Source organism: Chaetodon trifascialis, chromosome 6 (assembly GCF_039877785.1).
Source record: "Chaetodon trifascialis isolate fChaTrf1 chromosome 6, fChaTrf1.hap1, whole genome shotgun sequence".
Lineage (NCBI taxonomy): Eukaryota > Metazoa > Chordata > Actinopteri > Chaetodontiformes > Chaetodontidae > Chaetodon > Chaetodon trifascialis.
In genome coordinates, this window is record NC_092061.1 from 19,209,288 (window position 1) to 19,226,246 (window position 16,959).

The 16,959-nt window shown below is 40.1% G+C and overlaps 1 protein-coding gene across 1 annotated transcript in view; it reads left to right on the plus strand.

Moving 5' to 3' along the window:
- LOC139332515 (phospholipid-transporting ATPase ID-like) overlaps nt 1–16,959 on the plus strand; it is a 35,406-nt gene that overhangs the window by 10,378 nt on the left and 8,069 nt on the right. Inside the window, exons 2-13 of the mRNA XM_070964515.1 lie at nt 3,361–3,448; nt 4,142–4,200; nt 6,844–6,957; nt 8,692–8,790; nt 11,725–11,786; nt 13,635–13,707; nt 14,197–14,267; nt 14,552–14,634; nt 15,315–15,473; nt 15,666–15,754; nt 16,138–16,331; nt 16,497–16,705. Coding sequence (XP_070820616.1) covers nt 3,406–3,448; nt 4,142–4,200; nt 6,844–6,957; nt 8,692–8,790; nt 11,725–11,786; nt 13,635–13,707; nt 14,197–14,267; nt 14,552–14,634; nt 15,315–15,473; nt 15,666–15,754; nt 16,138–16,331; nt 16,497–16,705 — 1,255 coding nt within the window. The 5' untranslated portion in view covers nt 3,361–3,405. The remainder of the gene's footprint in view (nt 1–3,360; nt 3,449–4,141; nt 4,201–6,843; nt 6,958–8,691; nt 8,791–11,724; nt 11,787–13,634; nt 13,708–14,196; nt 14,268–14,551; nt 14,635–15,314; nt 15,474–15,665; nt 15,755–16,137; nt 16,332–16,496; nt 16,706–16,959) is intronic.

Sequence of the window (16,959 nt, forward strand, 5' to 3'; positions counted from 1 at the left end):
GCTTTTGGTTACAGCTTGTCTGACTTGGCTGAGCAGTGAGGATTCACTCCATTTCTAAACAAATGACTCACATTTTGATCATTGTGGAATAAGCAGGATAATCCTCTCAAGCTAACGCAGTTATGAAAAATGATGCTAAATGCAGAGGCAAACCTCTGTTAGCCTCTTTGCGACAGGGTTTTGGATCTCTGGAGAGCATCTGAGCATCTCAGGGATGTGGTTCTGTTTATCATGCTGAGGTATTGTAATGAAGGAACATGTAATCCTGTCACAACAATATGGCTCTTTCAAATGTTTTTATTGGTGTTGGGATGACAGTGTCCTTCTAACCTGCTTAAAAGCCTTTTCAAAAACTCGATTTTGGACATTCTCACTGAAACATATAACTGTTCTTGACCAAGTAATTTTGGTTTCTAAAACGTCTGTCTGTCGTCTGCTTTCTGTTTGCTCATTGTACGCTTCTTGTTCCTGCTGCTATTGTTATTGCTCAGCCAATCTGTCTTGCTATTTGTTGTTGGTCTGTTTGCATATTTGTTGCATTACTTTTACTACATTACTACTTTTATTTTTGCTGATGTTGCTTCTCCCGTCCTGCTGCATGTGTGCGCTACTTTTGTTGTTGCTGTACTACCCGATGCTGCTTTTTGTTAGCCACTTGCCCGTGGTTGTGTTTTATGCTATTGTCTTTTATGTAATGTACGTTGTATGTGTTGCTGTTTCTTTTATCTTTTGATACCCCTCTAGTCCCTGTCCCCTTCTCCTCAAAAGCCTCTTGCCTTTCGCCAGGCCGCCATTGTAAATAAGAATGTGTTCTTAATGACTTGCCTGGTTAAATAAGGGTTTAAGAACTCCAGAACTCACTCTCTGGAACCAGTTTTGTGTCTGTGGTGTGTCGTAGTAAAGACCTGGAAAGTCAGAGAGTGCCAAAGCCAACAGCGTCAAACTCCCAAACAACTCCCTGACGTTCAGTCCACACCATTTGACATTCAAAGTTAAAGCCTCATTAAATCTTCATGACTGGATTGAGTTTAAATGTCGCTTTTATCTTGTGTCTAGCTGTAAACTGGGTGGTTAATGTAGTGGTGCTTTAGCGTGAATGAAAAGGTGGACTGCTTGCTTTGGGGACGTTTATTGTGGGACAAACAGTGGATATGTGGTGGGTGGTTACAACTGTGTGTTTGTATGTGCTCTCCATATATAGTTGTGTAAACATGTTTACACACATAAGAATGCACCCAAAAACACCCAGAGGGAACATGTGGACACAGATGTATATGCAGTCATAAAAACAATGATGCAGACAAAACACACACTGTTCTGTGTTATGGCATGGGTGTGTGTTTTCGAGAGCCTTGGCATTCTTGTTGAAGCACACACATTCCTCACCAAACACATGTGGTTGATATTTATAGGTCCAGTGCTGACGTCACCTCGGTAACCAACGCTGAGGGGCGGGATCTCACTGCTTCCTGTCTGGGAATCCTCAGCGTGAACAGAGGACACATTCAAACGCACTTTTTCCCCTCTTTTATTACCACATTTGCACTTCATTAAGTGTTTTTCTCTGGTGGGTTTTGTTATACAATTTGCAACTTTGTACAATTTTTCATCTTTTGGATTTTTTGGGATCATGTGTCGGCACAAAAAGCACAAACATATACACAATAGTCATAAGCTTTACATAATACCAGGACACTTGCCAAAGAACTGAATTATCTCCAGGAAGGAGCTTGATGAAGAGAGGATGAAACAGCTCTGCAAGAAAACACACACACTGTCTGCAGTCTAATCGTGACATATGAGTGAGGTTTAATGAAGTCTGTGATTCATTTAGAGACATCCAAGCAGTTATCACTGAGAAGACTGGCAGCCATCTTCCATCGGGTTGGAAACGCTTGAGGAGTGAAAGACTGTTGGAACAATAACTTTAAACATGTTTATGCATATTCATCCTCAAGTCAGTGCCATCTGGGGGGGGAGGGGGGACAGGAGGCAACAGGATTTATGAGCACTACCATAGCCACTGCTCCTTTTTAGAAAGATCATCGCGTCATTTCCTGTGTAGCTTTGGATTTTCCCCAGAACGCCAGGTGTTTGTCACCAAACCTTTCTATCTGTCACCCTGGACATGATGTCACATCGCGCTTGAGACCTCTCATTGCAGCCTACATGTCTGAATTTAATCAGTGATTTTGCCACAATCTTGTTTCATGTGATCATTTTTAAGAGGCTTCAAGAGGTCAAATTAGACAGTATTTCACAATAGAAAAGCAAAGATTTTAAAAAGAAATCAAGGAAATGGAAAAATAATAACCATAGGCGTTTTGTTGTTTTGTTGCTTTCTACCTCCTACCTAGTAGGAGCTCTAACAAGTAATGACTTCTAACAATTCACATCAACAGCTCTGAAAAGGCTTATAGAAAATAAGAAATATTGAACTGCAGAGCATTTGCACTCAACACAGTTACGAAAGATCAAAATATCTTTTGTAATAGTACTTATACTACTTTTGTAGTATTATAGTATTTGGATTTGGGGCCACTTATAAAGAGCCATGGTGCCAGGCCCTCTGCACGTGACCACTGACTGATTGGTGTGTCAGAGATGTAAGAGTGAAGCTGCTGAAATACCAGCAGCATACCCGCAGCCTCTCCTCGGTCTCGCCATCACTCGGCCGAGACAAACCATGGCTGGACTCTTAGTGTGAGAAGGAGCAGATAGCCGAACGAGTGGATGTCTGGCCTGAGAGGGAGCCTCCCTCTGAGTCACTCTGCCCTACATGGGAAAAACATTAAGAGGCTCATGGGCTGATGCAAACCTGAAGAAAGAACTTTTGGATTGACTCACACACACACTCATAAATACTGTGTTGTGGACCCTCCTCTACGCATTTTTTAATTAATTCTATGTGGCTTTTTGTTTAGTATGTAGCATAAATGTGGACCAGTTCCCTACACAAACACACACCTTTGACACTAATGACACTTTAACAATAGATGTCTCTATTTAGACCTTCTCTGCTTGATCTCAAAAACTTCTCCCACCATAAATACTTATAAGAAAACAGCTGTACTGGGAACTGAAAACCTGCTTCAACCTTTGTTTGAAAAGCTGTAGGCCTGGGGAATGATTACCTCATAGAGCTCGTCATGGAAAATGCTCTGATGGCAGCTGGCGGACACTCAGTCATTCTCACTTTACCAGCAGTGATGTTTAAACTCCGTGTCCAGGGGAAAGCTGATGTTTGACTTGAAAAGTGTGGGATGTGTGTGGGTTTATTTCCTGGTCGTGACACTAATGAGGTAACTGATTTATCCTTTGTTCAGTCACAACGTAACAGCTCTCTGTCCTTCTTCTCAGATCGGTATGATGGATAGATAGCAGAAGGAGGAAGGGGAAGAGAAGATGTCGTTCTTTGGCATGGACTGCGTCAGGAAGAAAGAAAGAGGTGAGCTTCCACCAGGTGGATGCTTAGTTTTCAAACATCATGAAATATGAACATTATGAAACAGAAAACATGAAGCACAACATGAGCTTTAGCAAAAAAAAAGTTGAGATTTTATTCTTGAGCTTGTGTTTTCAAGGTTCCTTCAGTAGCAGTTTGAGGGCTTTCAATCATACTGCATGAGCTTCCTCTGCAGATTTAATTGCCCAGTTGTCATTATAATGCTTGAGATTATGATGTTGTTGGGTTTTTTCATTCATTAGGTTATTATCAAAAAAAAATTATGACAACTGAGGAACTCCATCTGCAGAAAGAGATTATGATTGAAAGCTCCAGAACAGTGACTGAGGGATGTTACGGCAGGATTGTTTTCATCAGTTTACTTGTTAAAGTAATATGTATCTGACATGCTACTAAAACTGTATACAATGATTAGTATGCAGCATGGATTTGGGACACTCTCACAGAGTGCTACTGTCAGCATGCTAATATGGTCACAATGAGAAAACAACATAATGTTCTAATTATGTACTATATAATACTATATTCACCAGCCTCTGGGTTTTTTGTCTCCTGTTATACATCTGTACTGTGATGTGTTTGGATAAATCTTCCCTTTACAGAAAACTTGAAATCATGATATCAGTACACACTTGTAGATGCATGTAAATTACTAATGATCTCTTTTCATATCAGAGCTAGAGAGGAAACTCCGTGCCAACGACCGCGAGTACAACCTCTCCTTTAAGTATGCAGTAAGTATTAATATGTGTGTGTTCCACTCATACAGTTCATCAGTGTGAGGTGAATGAAGGGGATGTATGCAGATCCACGTACCTTTTAGACAAACAGTTTACTACCACGTTTTTGCCAGTCCACATATTTATATATTTATTCAAGACAAACTCTCCTGGCTTTTAACAGGAGACTGGATGTTAGCCAAAGTCAAAAAGTTGAGTTGCTACTGGGTAAACTCAAAAATTGATGTTGACATGGATAACTTGAAAAGAAAATTGTAAATAAATTACAAGATTGCTCTATCACTAATCAGGACATAATGAAGCAATCGTGAAATCCAGTCAATATTGTGAAATGCGAATTTATCATAAAAATGATATTAATAAGTCACTTCTGAAAACAGATGTTAAGACCAGACAAAAAATGAATATATAAATATATTCACACCAAAATAAATATATACAAAGACACATACATTTCAGTATACTTATATAAGCATTAATATACATATGCTATAGGCAAGACTAGTACATGTATATTGCAATTTTATATGAAAATGGAAAATCTCAAGTTGAAAAAGTCAGTTCCATTTGCTTTCCCCTTCACTATTAAATATTCCAGTGTTTACCTTTAAATTATAATTTTTTGTTGAAATCATCGTCCAAGCAACTCCAAGGGGATAAAACTGGTGGAAAATACCAAGAAGGGTATAAACAGTCCTTTCCTCTGCTTGTATATTTAAACATTTCCTAACTAAATGTATAGTCTGTGGGTGTTGTTAGCGAAGAGATCCAGTGATAAAGTGACACTGGGAGTCACAGCCTGGCTGGCCAGAGATTTCAGCTAAGATCAGCATAAGATCCACCTGGCACAGAGCAAGTTCTCCCACCAGATCACGCTCTCATAAAGACTGAGCGCTTTCTTATACTGGGTCAGAAACGTGGACCATTTGGTTAAAATGAAGGCCCCTGTTAAATGCTATTTGTTCTGCCTGTACAGTAGTTAAATTTCCTTACATCTTCCACCATCTGTTCGCCCATATCTTTCATCTGTCTGTCTGTTCATTTTAACATCCTGACATTTTGGCCTGTGAATATCCAAAGGACCACAGACATGGGTAAATATTTGTTCAAGCCATGAATGTGCATCTGTCTTATCATCCCGGAAGCAGAAAGCCAGATTTCCATAAAACAACCCATGAAGGTTTTATGGACTCATGTAAACACGGTCCAAAGGGACACATTCTGCACACTGACCGAACATGGACAGTACCAGATTTTCCTTTTGCACCGGTGGTGGTCTCTCTGTCTACGCCCAGCAAGCCAGTCATTGTGTTTTACTGTTAACTGTGCTATCAGAAAATATTTGCATAACATTTGACAGATAGCTTTATAATGAATGATACTGATCTTTTTGTGGCTCACAATACACTCAAAATACACTCAATCTCTCAAAACCTGTGTCAAGGCAGTTAATTTGTGAGGTAATGAACTGCTGAATTAATTTAAGAAAAAACACATTATTGAACAATTATTTTGATAGTAACATGAGGAACCTGCTGAAAGCTTGATGGTTACCGTGCTAGCTGTTGGCCCATTTAGCTAACATTGGACTCTTGATAGCTTAGCCCTGATTATGCTATGTTGGCCTCATTCTTTTGCTCATTTACACCTTGTTAAGTTGTAAATGTAGAGATAGTTGCAGCTTTTCTGATAACCATAACCATGCAGTCAGCTTTTCAATTAACCACATCTTAGCTAATGCTAATGTTGTGTTAGCCTCATGCCCCATTAAATACTGTTGGATTGCCGCTAGCTTGCTTTTACCAATCTGGTCTTACTATGTACTGTGTAAGCTTAATACAATGTTAGCCTATCTTAATATTTAAATACAGTCTGCTGAATCAATGTTAAAAGATATTGTTAGATATTATTAAACATTTACTTCAATAATAACATGCCCAATAAATGTATAGCCTATAACATATACATTCTTATAATATATCATTATATAAACAGCAGTGGCAGGTGGTCATGGTAAAATGTTGCTCGTTATGATGGATACATTTTTGTGCCGTAGGAATGACAGCAAAACTGAAAACAAAAATATTTTGTTGACTTTAAAAGAGACACAGGATTTATATGTCAAGTATTGAACCCAGTGCTTTAGAGTTCTCTTCTTCGTTGATGGAGAGGGAGGTAATAATCATGTTAGATGTCTATTGGTTTCCTCTCTACACCACTGACTGATGAACTCATTCTGCTGTCCCCATCATCATAAGAATTCAGCCTTTCCGATAATGACAACAAGGATGAGAGATCACAGGTTATAAATGTTCCTGCTGTCTTCTTGTTCTGATCATTGTCATGACTGAGAATCTTGTTTCCTGTTTTGATGCCTGGGTGACCTCAGCTTCTCTAAAACACAATCAGCATCTTAACCTCCAACACACAAGAATCTTGAGCCTATGTTGAGGCTCCCCTGAAAATGAACCAATAAGTGCCATAAAAGTTCCATATTCAGTCCAAAGAACTGCTGCGTTTGGTAAAAGCCTGTTTATTTCAGTATTCATCTTTTACTGATGCAACACTCTTTAGTTAGTTCAGTTATTAGTCTTATTTTTCTGTCACTTATTCTCCTTCCCTTTCCACCTCTTCCAGACAAATGCCATCAAGACCTCCAAGTACAACTTCTTCACCTTCCTACCTCTTAACCTGTTTGAGCAGTTCCAGAGGATCGCTAACGCCTACTTCCTGTTTCTGCTCGTGCTCCAGGTGAGGGAAACCAGATTTGTCGTGTGGTATCACGGTTACCTCCATAAATCAAACAACAGAGTTGGGTACAGCAGTGTCAGCTTTATTTCTGTTTTGTCCCAGAAGGTAGCAAACTTTTTCTCCACAAACAAAATTATTTTAAAAATGTCTTTTGAACTCAAACTGCAAACATCATCAAGTATTACTCTTCATAGTATGAACTTTGAAACCATGAGAAATTGGTATTTAAAAAGTTTTCCCAATCCCACAACAGCTATTTTAAATGTTAACTTAAATGGAGAATCAGTAGGGATCAGGAAGTGAAACTTTTCTTTTTTTATTTCTGCATTCACGGAATCTCTCCAGAGTGGGAAGTGCTGACGATCCTTATTCCATCGTGAGAGAGGTCACTCGTTCCTCCAAGATGATTAACCCTCTGCTAGTTTTGTTCACACAAAAGAAAAATGGCTTTGCAGCCATTTTATACACATTTTAAATATGTAGGTCTTTTCATTATGTGGGTGACATTGTAGCTGTCAGAAATTCTTATTGTCACAATTACCACTGGAACACTGGCATTTAGTTCCACTGGGCTAGTAATTAGGGTCTGAACTATATAAAGTGACAGAGTGCGCACTGGGTGAGAAACTTTCATTGGAATGTATTGGCATCTTGTAGTCCAGCATCCATCCATCCATCCATTATCTATACCACCTATCCCTTTCGGGGTTGCGGGGGGCTGGAGCCTATCCCAGCTACAATGGGCGAGAGGCGGGGTACACCCTGAACCGGTCGCCAGCCGATTGCAGGGCCACATGCAAGGACAAATAAACATTCACACTCACACTCACACCTATGGACAATTTTAGAGTCGTCTAGCATCCAGTTTTTATAATACCAATAATATACAAATAACATTAGTAGTGCCCCTTCTTTACTGACATGTAAACTGCTTGAGCCCCTGAATTGTCATTAGCTTAGTCCTGCTAATGTTACATTAGCTAATGTTAGATTGCCAGTACAGTAGCTGAGTTCTGCTAATGTTAGCACAGCGAGCAACTGCCATTCCTCACCGTGAAGCTGTGTGTTAACCAAACAGGATGTGGATGAATCGAGTGCAGTGAGATTAAGGAAGTGTAATAACCAGAACAGGAAATTGCCTCATCATGTGCAAAACAGTCATGTTGCACCACAGTAGTCGTCTGCAGTGGCTGCTCTGCTGACAGACAAGGAGGAATCAGAGCACCAATATCATTAAATGAATGATGTGCAACAGTTTTATATATTTTCTCTAGAAGTTTATGTCCATTTGTCCTATTTATGCATCAGAATATATGAGGGTCAGACACTTGGCCAGTCTAATCCTATTAGGTCTGTATTGGACATTTAATAAAACAACAAGAGACAACTTTAAAATGTTCTTGAATTCACACCAAACTAATCTGTTCTTCCTCGTTATGTGGCGTAATTTGTGCATCATATTGATTGTATGCTGTTCTACTTGTTATGCTGTGTAATCTCTGTTGTTTTGTGTATGTTTTCTTGGTCTTTAATTGTCCACATTCTCGTTTGGTTGAAGATAAATTTTTCTCTGTCACCCACACAATCTCTTCTTCGAGTTTTCACCAGCTGCTGTATAACTAAACTTAAAGTGAACTAAAGACACTTTTGTGTGTGTGTGTGTGTGTGTGTGTGTGTGTGTGTGTGTGTGTGTGTGTGTGTGTGTGTGTGTGTGTGCGCGCGCGCACGCTTCAGGTGATTCCTCAGATCTCCTCTCTGTCCTGGTTCACCACCGTCGTGCCTCTGGTTCTCGTGCTGTCAGTCACCGCTGCCAAGGATGCCACTGATGATATCGTAAGCACATGTGGAAACATATTTTAACAAATATTACCAATTTGATTTAGGTGTATGAGTACTGTGAACAAACCAGAAAACGCTACACATACATCCACCAAGACCAAATAATCCCAAACAATTTGTTCCGAGATTGTCCCAAAAATTCTCGGGGGGACATGAGGGAGGATGGTTGCACTAAAATAAAGGGGATCTTACCATCATTTTATGTTTCCATATCTCCTTAAGCACACCTTAACTACAAAGAAGGGGGATAAGAAAAGGCTTTAAAAAACATTTTTAGAATGGTCACATGGGTAACATGACCTCTTTGTCTTTACAGTAGGTATGAGTAAGGTGCTGCACAGACCCACTCCTCCGGTTTGTCATCTGAAACATAAGCAATGATAAGATATTCTCCAGCTGGTCCATCAAATCTCCAGTGACTCACTTGATGATATCTAGCAGTAAATATTGGCCTTGCCGCACATAATAACAACGATACGGTCCAACTCTTGCACTACACATTATATTTCATGTTATCTCATGTTGCTGATAATTACCATTCACTCTCTGTCTGTGGGAAACCGTATCACTAACATCAGCAGCCTCATGTACAAACACACTCCACCTGATCTCATTTTCAGTGCACTATCAGACATGATGCACATTTGCTCGTAAGGATAAGCATTTATCAGTCTGCTCAAGGTCAAATTAAGGTCTGCGTGGTGACTGTTTTATAACCTTTTGATTCAGGCCCAGCCAAACCTCAGAAGGTTGACCTCAGGCCCTTTCACTCCCATTATTTCAAGAAGCATCTTGGAAAGAGAAACCCAACATACTGCAGAGTACACTCCCTTTTGGAGTCGAGGGATTAGTCCTTTTTCTGTAAAATGATTGCTCAACAGGCTGTTTCATCAGCCAGATTTGTGAAAATGTGAAGAGTAGTTCTCCTTTAGTGACAAAAAAATGATGCCATGTGGCAGTTAAGGCTGATTAAGAAATAACACAAATTCCCCTCTGTCAGGCGAACACCTATGTCACAGCTGACCTTTACTGTAGCTTCATCAAGAAGTCCTCCTTGTTGCTGTTGACGGTTTAAGTGTCTTCTTTTTCTTTCATGGCTTTATGGAAACGAAAACAAAACAAAATGTACCTCTGAAACAAAGAGAGGAAAATTACTTTGGCATACGTGTGTGTGTGTTGGGGGGGGGGGGGGGGGATGGGGGGGGGGGCACACTATAACCTAATGCCAAACCACCAAGAGAAAATTACTAATGTCATGGGTTAAACATTAGCTGCGGGAAGAGAACAAGAGTCTCTTTGTTTGGCGGTGCTGGCGATCCTGAACGGTCCTCACCGCTGGTATCCATCTGTTCCTGTAGTGAAGTCACTGGCTTCAGGCTTGATTTGATCTCAGCAGGTACACAGCAACTCAAGACTGACCATATATAGAAAGGTGGATGACCTTGCAAAACATATCATGAAATAACTGTCGCCAGTGTTGTGGAAGCTGTGGTGAAAGAACAGTTTTAGAAGCAAATGTCTACTGACGTGGAGCAATGTGGGACATGTATACTTTGCGCTTATACTGATGAGATCACTTTTATGTTCAATGATATAAATTCTCCTGCGATCAACTGGCGACCGGTCCAGGGTGTACCCTGCCTCTCGCCCGTTGACAGCTGGGATAGGCTCCAGCCCCCCCACAACCCCGAAAGGGATAGGCGGTATAGAAAATAGATGGATGGATGGATGATATAAATTCTGCATCTTCAATACGGAGAAGAGATTTCTGTCAGATTTGGATCAGGCTCATTTTCCATTAGCCTCACAGTTTAAGAACAATAATCATCCAGTCCAGTGGCTCCCAAACTAGGGAAGATAGGCAAGATAAGTTTGAGGGGCCACAAGATGATTAACAGAAGAGGAAAGCAGAAAAGACAATAATACTACATAAAGTTAGGCTGATTTTGTCAGACCTCCCACTAATAAGGCTATTGTTGTTGTTTTTAATGGGACTGATCACAGCAGGTGGCAACTCATGGCGAGGTGAAGCATGTTGACATTGTTTTGTTTTAAGACGGAAACCCATTTGTTGGTGTCATACATTGGGATAGCAGCCAAAATTTAACCGGTTGTTCCTTTACCTGAGGCCTTTCAGGCAACCAGATTTCATAGAAATAAGTTCATGCTTTTTCCTTGGTGTTAATAAATAATGTAAAAGGTGAAAGGCCTGTCAGAAAGTAGATCATAAAACCCAGCAAAACCCCAGATGGGTTTAATACAGAATGGACAAGTTAATGTTCGATTTAATTTCACCTTTCTTTTATCTTGTATGTAACATCTGTCATTCCTGCACTTTCACTTCACTCCAACAGAGCCAGCAATCTGGACTTAAACCCTTTGACCTCTGAAATGAAGGAAGTACAAGAGCTCTTGTTCTGGACAAAGCTTCACTCTCTCTTTTTAATATCTGACCTGTGCAATTGTAATGATTAAAACACCCAATTAAATAGTGACTGTAAGGATGAGCCTAACCTACAAAAGGGAAACCAGCTGTCAGGACTGACTGTCTCAGTAGTCTCTGTGTCTCACTCAGAAATAAATAGAGATTAGAAACCTAACTAGAGATAAAATGATAAGAGATAATCATGGTCGAGATGCATCAGTGGTTAGAAGGAAGGTTTCCGAAAAGGTCTAATTCAGCTGAATATCTCTCGTGGGAGGTTCCAGTTTAATACTCGTTTGAAACTCCAACAAAATCTTCACTCCCACACCTCACTATCTCAGTATGTACTGTATATACCAGTAGATCTGAAGTAAATATAACACAGTCAGTTAGTTGGTGCCAGAAAACTTTCATGCAAATGTTTGTGGTCAAACTGAGTTCTTGTGAACTCTTATGACTCACTCCTGTTTCATTATGTGTGTGTTTGTGTGTCTTCCTTCCAGAATCGCCACAGAAGTGACAATCAAGTCAACAACAGAAAGGTTCAAGTCCTCATTGATAGAAAGTAAGTTTATATGTGTAGCTTGTTTATGTGCTATGAATCATGGGACACATACCTGTGCTCAGACTCAGTTCGTGGTAGCTACATCCTGGTTTTTGTGTAATTGCAGAGGCACCACTGGAGTCCTTTAACTTTTCTTTACAGACAGGTGTTACTCAGAAAATCCTGAAAGTCATAGTATTTGATTGTTTCAGCTCTAAGGGTGGAATAAAACACAAATGCCCATCAGATCCCTTGAACAAATCAAGCATACCTCACATATTTGAAATAGCAAACATCAGGTCAACAGGATACAAAACAAGTTCTCCCCACCATCCTGCAGCTGCTTCCTGTGGCTGTGCTAGAGTTTTGATATGTAGCACACAAGATATAAACAGATGGGTCAAAATATGCAATAAATATGAGCAAGAAAGGTCAAAAATGTCCTGTATTGATTGACTGTAAACAGAAGAATTGAAAGTCATACAAGGTGAAAGTGGGCTTGCACTGCATGCATTTCAGATTCAAGGCTCCAAACACAGTCACAAGCTGGGAAATTCTGTACTAAATAAATTTTAAATAGAACTTAAATGTTTTATACGTTTTGTTTGTTTTGACCTAAACCAAATGATGAGATATTGAATCAAAAATATCAGAATCATGTACAATCTGTGTCTATCTGCAGGATGTAGACTCCACCTCAGATTGTTAAATGACCTCGGTATCCATCCTCCTCATCATAGTTGTGAAGTTTGAACCAGTATATGATCAACCAATTGATCAATTGTTTGATTTAGCATTTCTGTACAAACAAGAACAATACATATGATCAACATGTTGTTATTATTAACATTTACAGCATTTATTCTGCACAACAGCATACAGTACAGTGAGATTCCAACATGTCTGAAGTTTTGGATGTTACACTGGACAAAATATTTGCATGTATGTGGTGTCCGTATTTCCTGGTTGTTCTCTCTCTGGCAGCAGCTCTGAGCCCACTGTTCAGGGCGCCACAGGGAGCAGCTGCAGGATGGCAGGAAGAATCTGTTTTCTTCCTGTTGATTCGATTCGATCTTTTCTTTCTTTTATTGGGGGGAGGGGGGTCTTCAATGAAAAACCCATTAGGTGAATAAACTGTTTTTTGAATGAAGCAGATTTTATTTCCAGCAAAGACTGTGAAAAAGTATTATTATCAGAGATGCATCTTTGAATCAATATTGATTCAGGTTGGTATGAGAAGCCTGATGGAGGGTAAAATTTTGTGTACATTGTTATAAATACGTCAGAGCTAGTGTTCAAACTAACAATTATTTCGTATTTCATGAATGAATTACTTACTTTGTGATATAACAGGTAAAAAAAGACATTTTACTGTAAATAAATTTCAGTTTGATGAAAGTGAAATAATTTAAGCACTGAAACATAAATGTGCTCATTTAGAATCTAATGTAATGTCAAATTGACTTAAGTTGTCAGCTTTAGTGTGAAGGTTAAGCTGTCAATTTATTTGACAAAAGAGAGAAAAATGTGAAAACCCTGAAAAGTATCAAGTGTAAGTATTTGTATTCCTGCCAAGTCTCAAAAACTCTCTCTCTTACTGGCAGACAGATAATACAGGACGCTGGCAGGAACACGCAGTGAAGGACTAATATTAGGATGACCTTGGTGTTATTTTGGTCCCTCAGACAGTTTATTTCCTGACAATCCTCAAAAATATGGGAAACAGATACCTTTTCTCTAAACACCACAATCACACAAGTCTACACAGTACACACGCACACACACACACACACACACACACACACACACACGCGCGCGCGCACACACATTGTCGAAACATCCGCTTACCAGCCTGTTTCCTGTTGTCAGACTACGGAGCGAGAAATGGATGGACGTCCAAGTGGGAGACATCATCAAGCTGGAAAACAACCAGTTTGTCACCGTGAGTAAATGGATGAAAATAAAACGTTCTTCTTGTTCCATTTTATTCTCCATGCACCAGCAGATTTCACCATTTCCATTTATTTTGTTTGCATTTTGTTGTGCCTTCGTACTGTCATGGGGATTCATTGTTGGATGGTTTTTCCATGGTGTAAATGTTTCATCTCATTGTCAGACCATTTTTAATATGTGTGTGCAAAGAAAACACAGCATCATGTTTGCCTGCTGAAGACCACTGGAAATGAAAGGGTTTTTTTGCTTTGCAAAATAAAGTAAAGCCCACAAAGCTGTCAGTAAAGTGTTAAGTTACAATATATTTCTGCAGAGATGCTTTGATAGAAACTTTAATAGATAGATGTTTTGTTATTATTGGCAGAAATCGCCGTATTTGTCTGTTATTGATCACAGATTTACATACGTCAGACACTGTTCCATTTGAATAAGACAACTGATGGCCTCATTCTGATGAGATAAATCCCTGTCATTTCAGGCTGACCTCCTGTTGCTCTCCAGCAGTGAACCTCTCAACCTGGTGTACATCGAGACGGCAGAACTGGATGGGTGAGTCTAAATTCTATGTAATATACAAAGTGCATCAGCAGCTCTGCACGCTGTATTCATTGTCTCTTTTTTTTATGGCCCTTCATCTCTTCCCTATTCCTCCTGCTCATCTGCTTTTCTTCCTCCTGCTTGTCATCATCTGTTTCTGCTTCTCCTCAACCTTTCCTTTTGATCCCTTTCTCCTCCTCCTCATCCCTACCACTTTCTCTTCCTTCTCCTCTTTGTATTTACCTTGTCATCCTCCCCCTCCTGTCTTCTCTTTGCTGTCATCCTCTCTTCCTTAGAGAGACTAACCTGAAGGTGAGACAGGCCCTGACCGTGACCGGAGACCTGGGGGACGATATCGAAAAACTGGCAGATTTCAATGGTAAGACTACACAAATAGCATTGCGTGAAGCTTTTTGTGCATTGAAACAGAACGACAAAAAGAGGTAAAAACACAAGACACCCGAAAACGTACATAAATGTTCATGTGATTATATAGATTTCATTAAATTCCTTCAGTATTAGTGAGATTCTTCTAGCTATGATAAGAGCAAGACACGCATTTCTTATTATGTGAAAGTGGAGTCAAAGTCCCACCTTAGCTGTCCAGTGTTGTTACAGTAAGTCTTTCTGAAGAGCTAAAACATGTTCCTGTGCTTTTCTGTGCTCTCAATTCTAAAATAAAAGATTATCCACTACATTACTGGATAGTAAAATACATAGTAAATAAGTAATGAGTAAATATATAAGTTTTGTTAGAAGGGTGGAGTTTTGCTCAGTTTTGTTACTCATTTCACAATCTTTTCTATTATGGCTGTTTGTTCTTTTTCAGTAACATGCATGCACACATTGATTTGGCTGTAATTCATTTAAAGAAGTAAATTTCCTAGTGTTATTATAACCATCTCCTAATCCTGCCCAGACACACCATAAGTAGTTTGAAAGCAACACAATGGCACCAAAGCAAAGTCACACATGCACGCATACATGCTTTAGTAGTTGATTTGTCTTTCTGAGCACAACCTCAAACCTGCTGCGTCACCTCTCTCTCTCTCCCTCAAGGCGAGGTACGCTGTGAGCCCCCCAACAACCGCCTGGACCGCTTCATGGGAACGCTAACCTACGGCGGCCAGAAGTACCCACTGGACAATGAGAAGATCCTGCTGCGAGGCTGCACACTGAGAAACACCGAGTGGTGCTTTGGACTGGTGCTGTTCGGAGGTGGGAACGATGGAAATGTATCAGTGGGAAACCAGTAAAAAACTGGTAACTTTGTCGCCATACTGAGAGAGTGAGATGAAAAACAAAACTTAAGCATAAAGTGTGATTTGATTGATCTAACATGAACAAACACTTGGACAGTCTTGATGTGAGATCATCTGAGGTCTTACTTGCTCTGTTCCTCTTCTGCAGGTCCAGAGACGAAGCTGATGCAGAACTGTGGGAAGAGCACATTCAAAAGGACCAGCATAGACCGTTTGATGAACATCCTGGTTCTTTGCGTGAGTCCTCCAATTATTCGCCCTTTCGCCTGACCTCAGGATGGTCGAATTGTTTTTAATTAGAGGTCTTGATCATTTTGCTGCCCTTTTTCAGTTCATCAGTTGTTTAGTCAGGTCTTGCTGTAGTTACCAGACAGAAAAAGGACAATTGCCACATGATTTCTTTGAGCATATTAACATATATGGCTGTGAATGTTTGCACATTTCCAACATTTCGGATACATCAGAAATCATTAATACTTTGTTTTGATTTATTTTGTAGTGATTAGTGGATGAACAAACCACTCGCTTGGTGTGAGAGTGATTCTTCAGGTTCTTGACTGCTTGCCCTTTTTGACCCACAGACTGCTTTGACCTCTGAATTGTGAAAATATTCCATGCAGATTTTTGGCTTCCTGGCCCTCATGTGCACCATCCTGGCGATAGGAAACTACCTCTGGGAGCTGAACGAAGGCTCGCAGTTCACCGTCTTCCTGCCCAGACAAGATGGCAACGATGCTGGCCTCTCAGCCTTCCTCACATTCTGGTCTTATGTCATCATCCTCAACACTGTAGTGCCCATCTCGCTCTATGTCAGGTAGCAATGTTTATGAAATTGATATTTACTGAATTAGATGCAAAACTTCGGCAGCTTTACAGGGACTTAAATGGCATCAAACATGCAGTAGTTTGAAATCAAATAAACATATGAATAACATCATATCTGCTTCTTCTAAAGTCCTGTATCTACATTTTTCGACAGTGTGGAGATCATTCGGCTGGGCAACAGCTTCTACATTGACTGGGACAGGAAGATGTACTACGCACGGAACGACACCCCCGCTGAGGCTCGTACCACCACACTGAACGAGGAGCTTGGCCAAATCAAGTACGTGTTCAGCGACAAAACAGGGACGCTCACGCAGAACATCATGATCTTCAACAAGTGCTCCATTAACGGCAAATCTTACGGTAAGACTGAAGACATTCACCTGTAGCTCTGAAGCTCTTTTCTCTCATTAAGTTGCTTTCTGGTTCCACAAGACTCAGTGCAACTGCAGAGAGAAGTGGTTTCTGCTAAGATCCAAATAGAGGCAATAGGCCATTTTCTTCCTCACCAAAAAATATCAAAGAGGGAGCTATCCTTACATTTGTGAATGCTCAGTTCTTTATGAGGAGCTCCTTGGGAAATATTCTCAAATCCCTCCACGATCATGATCTGAAAA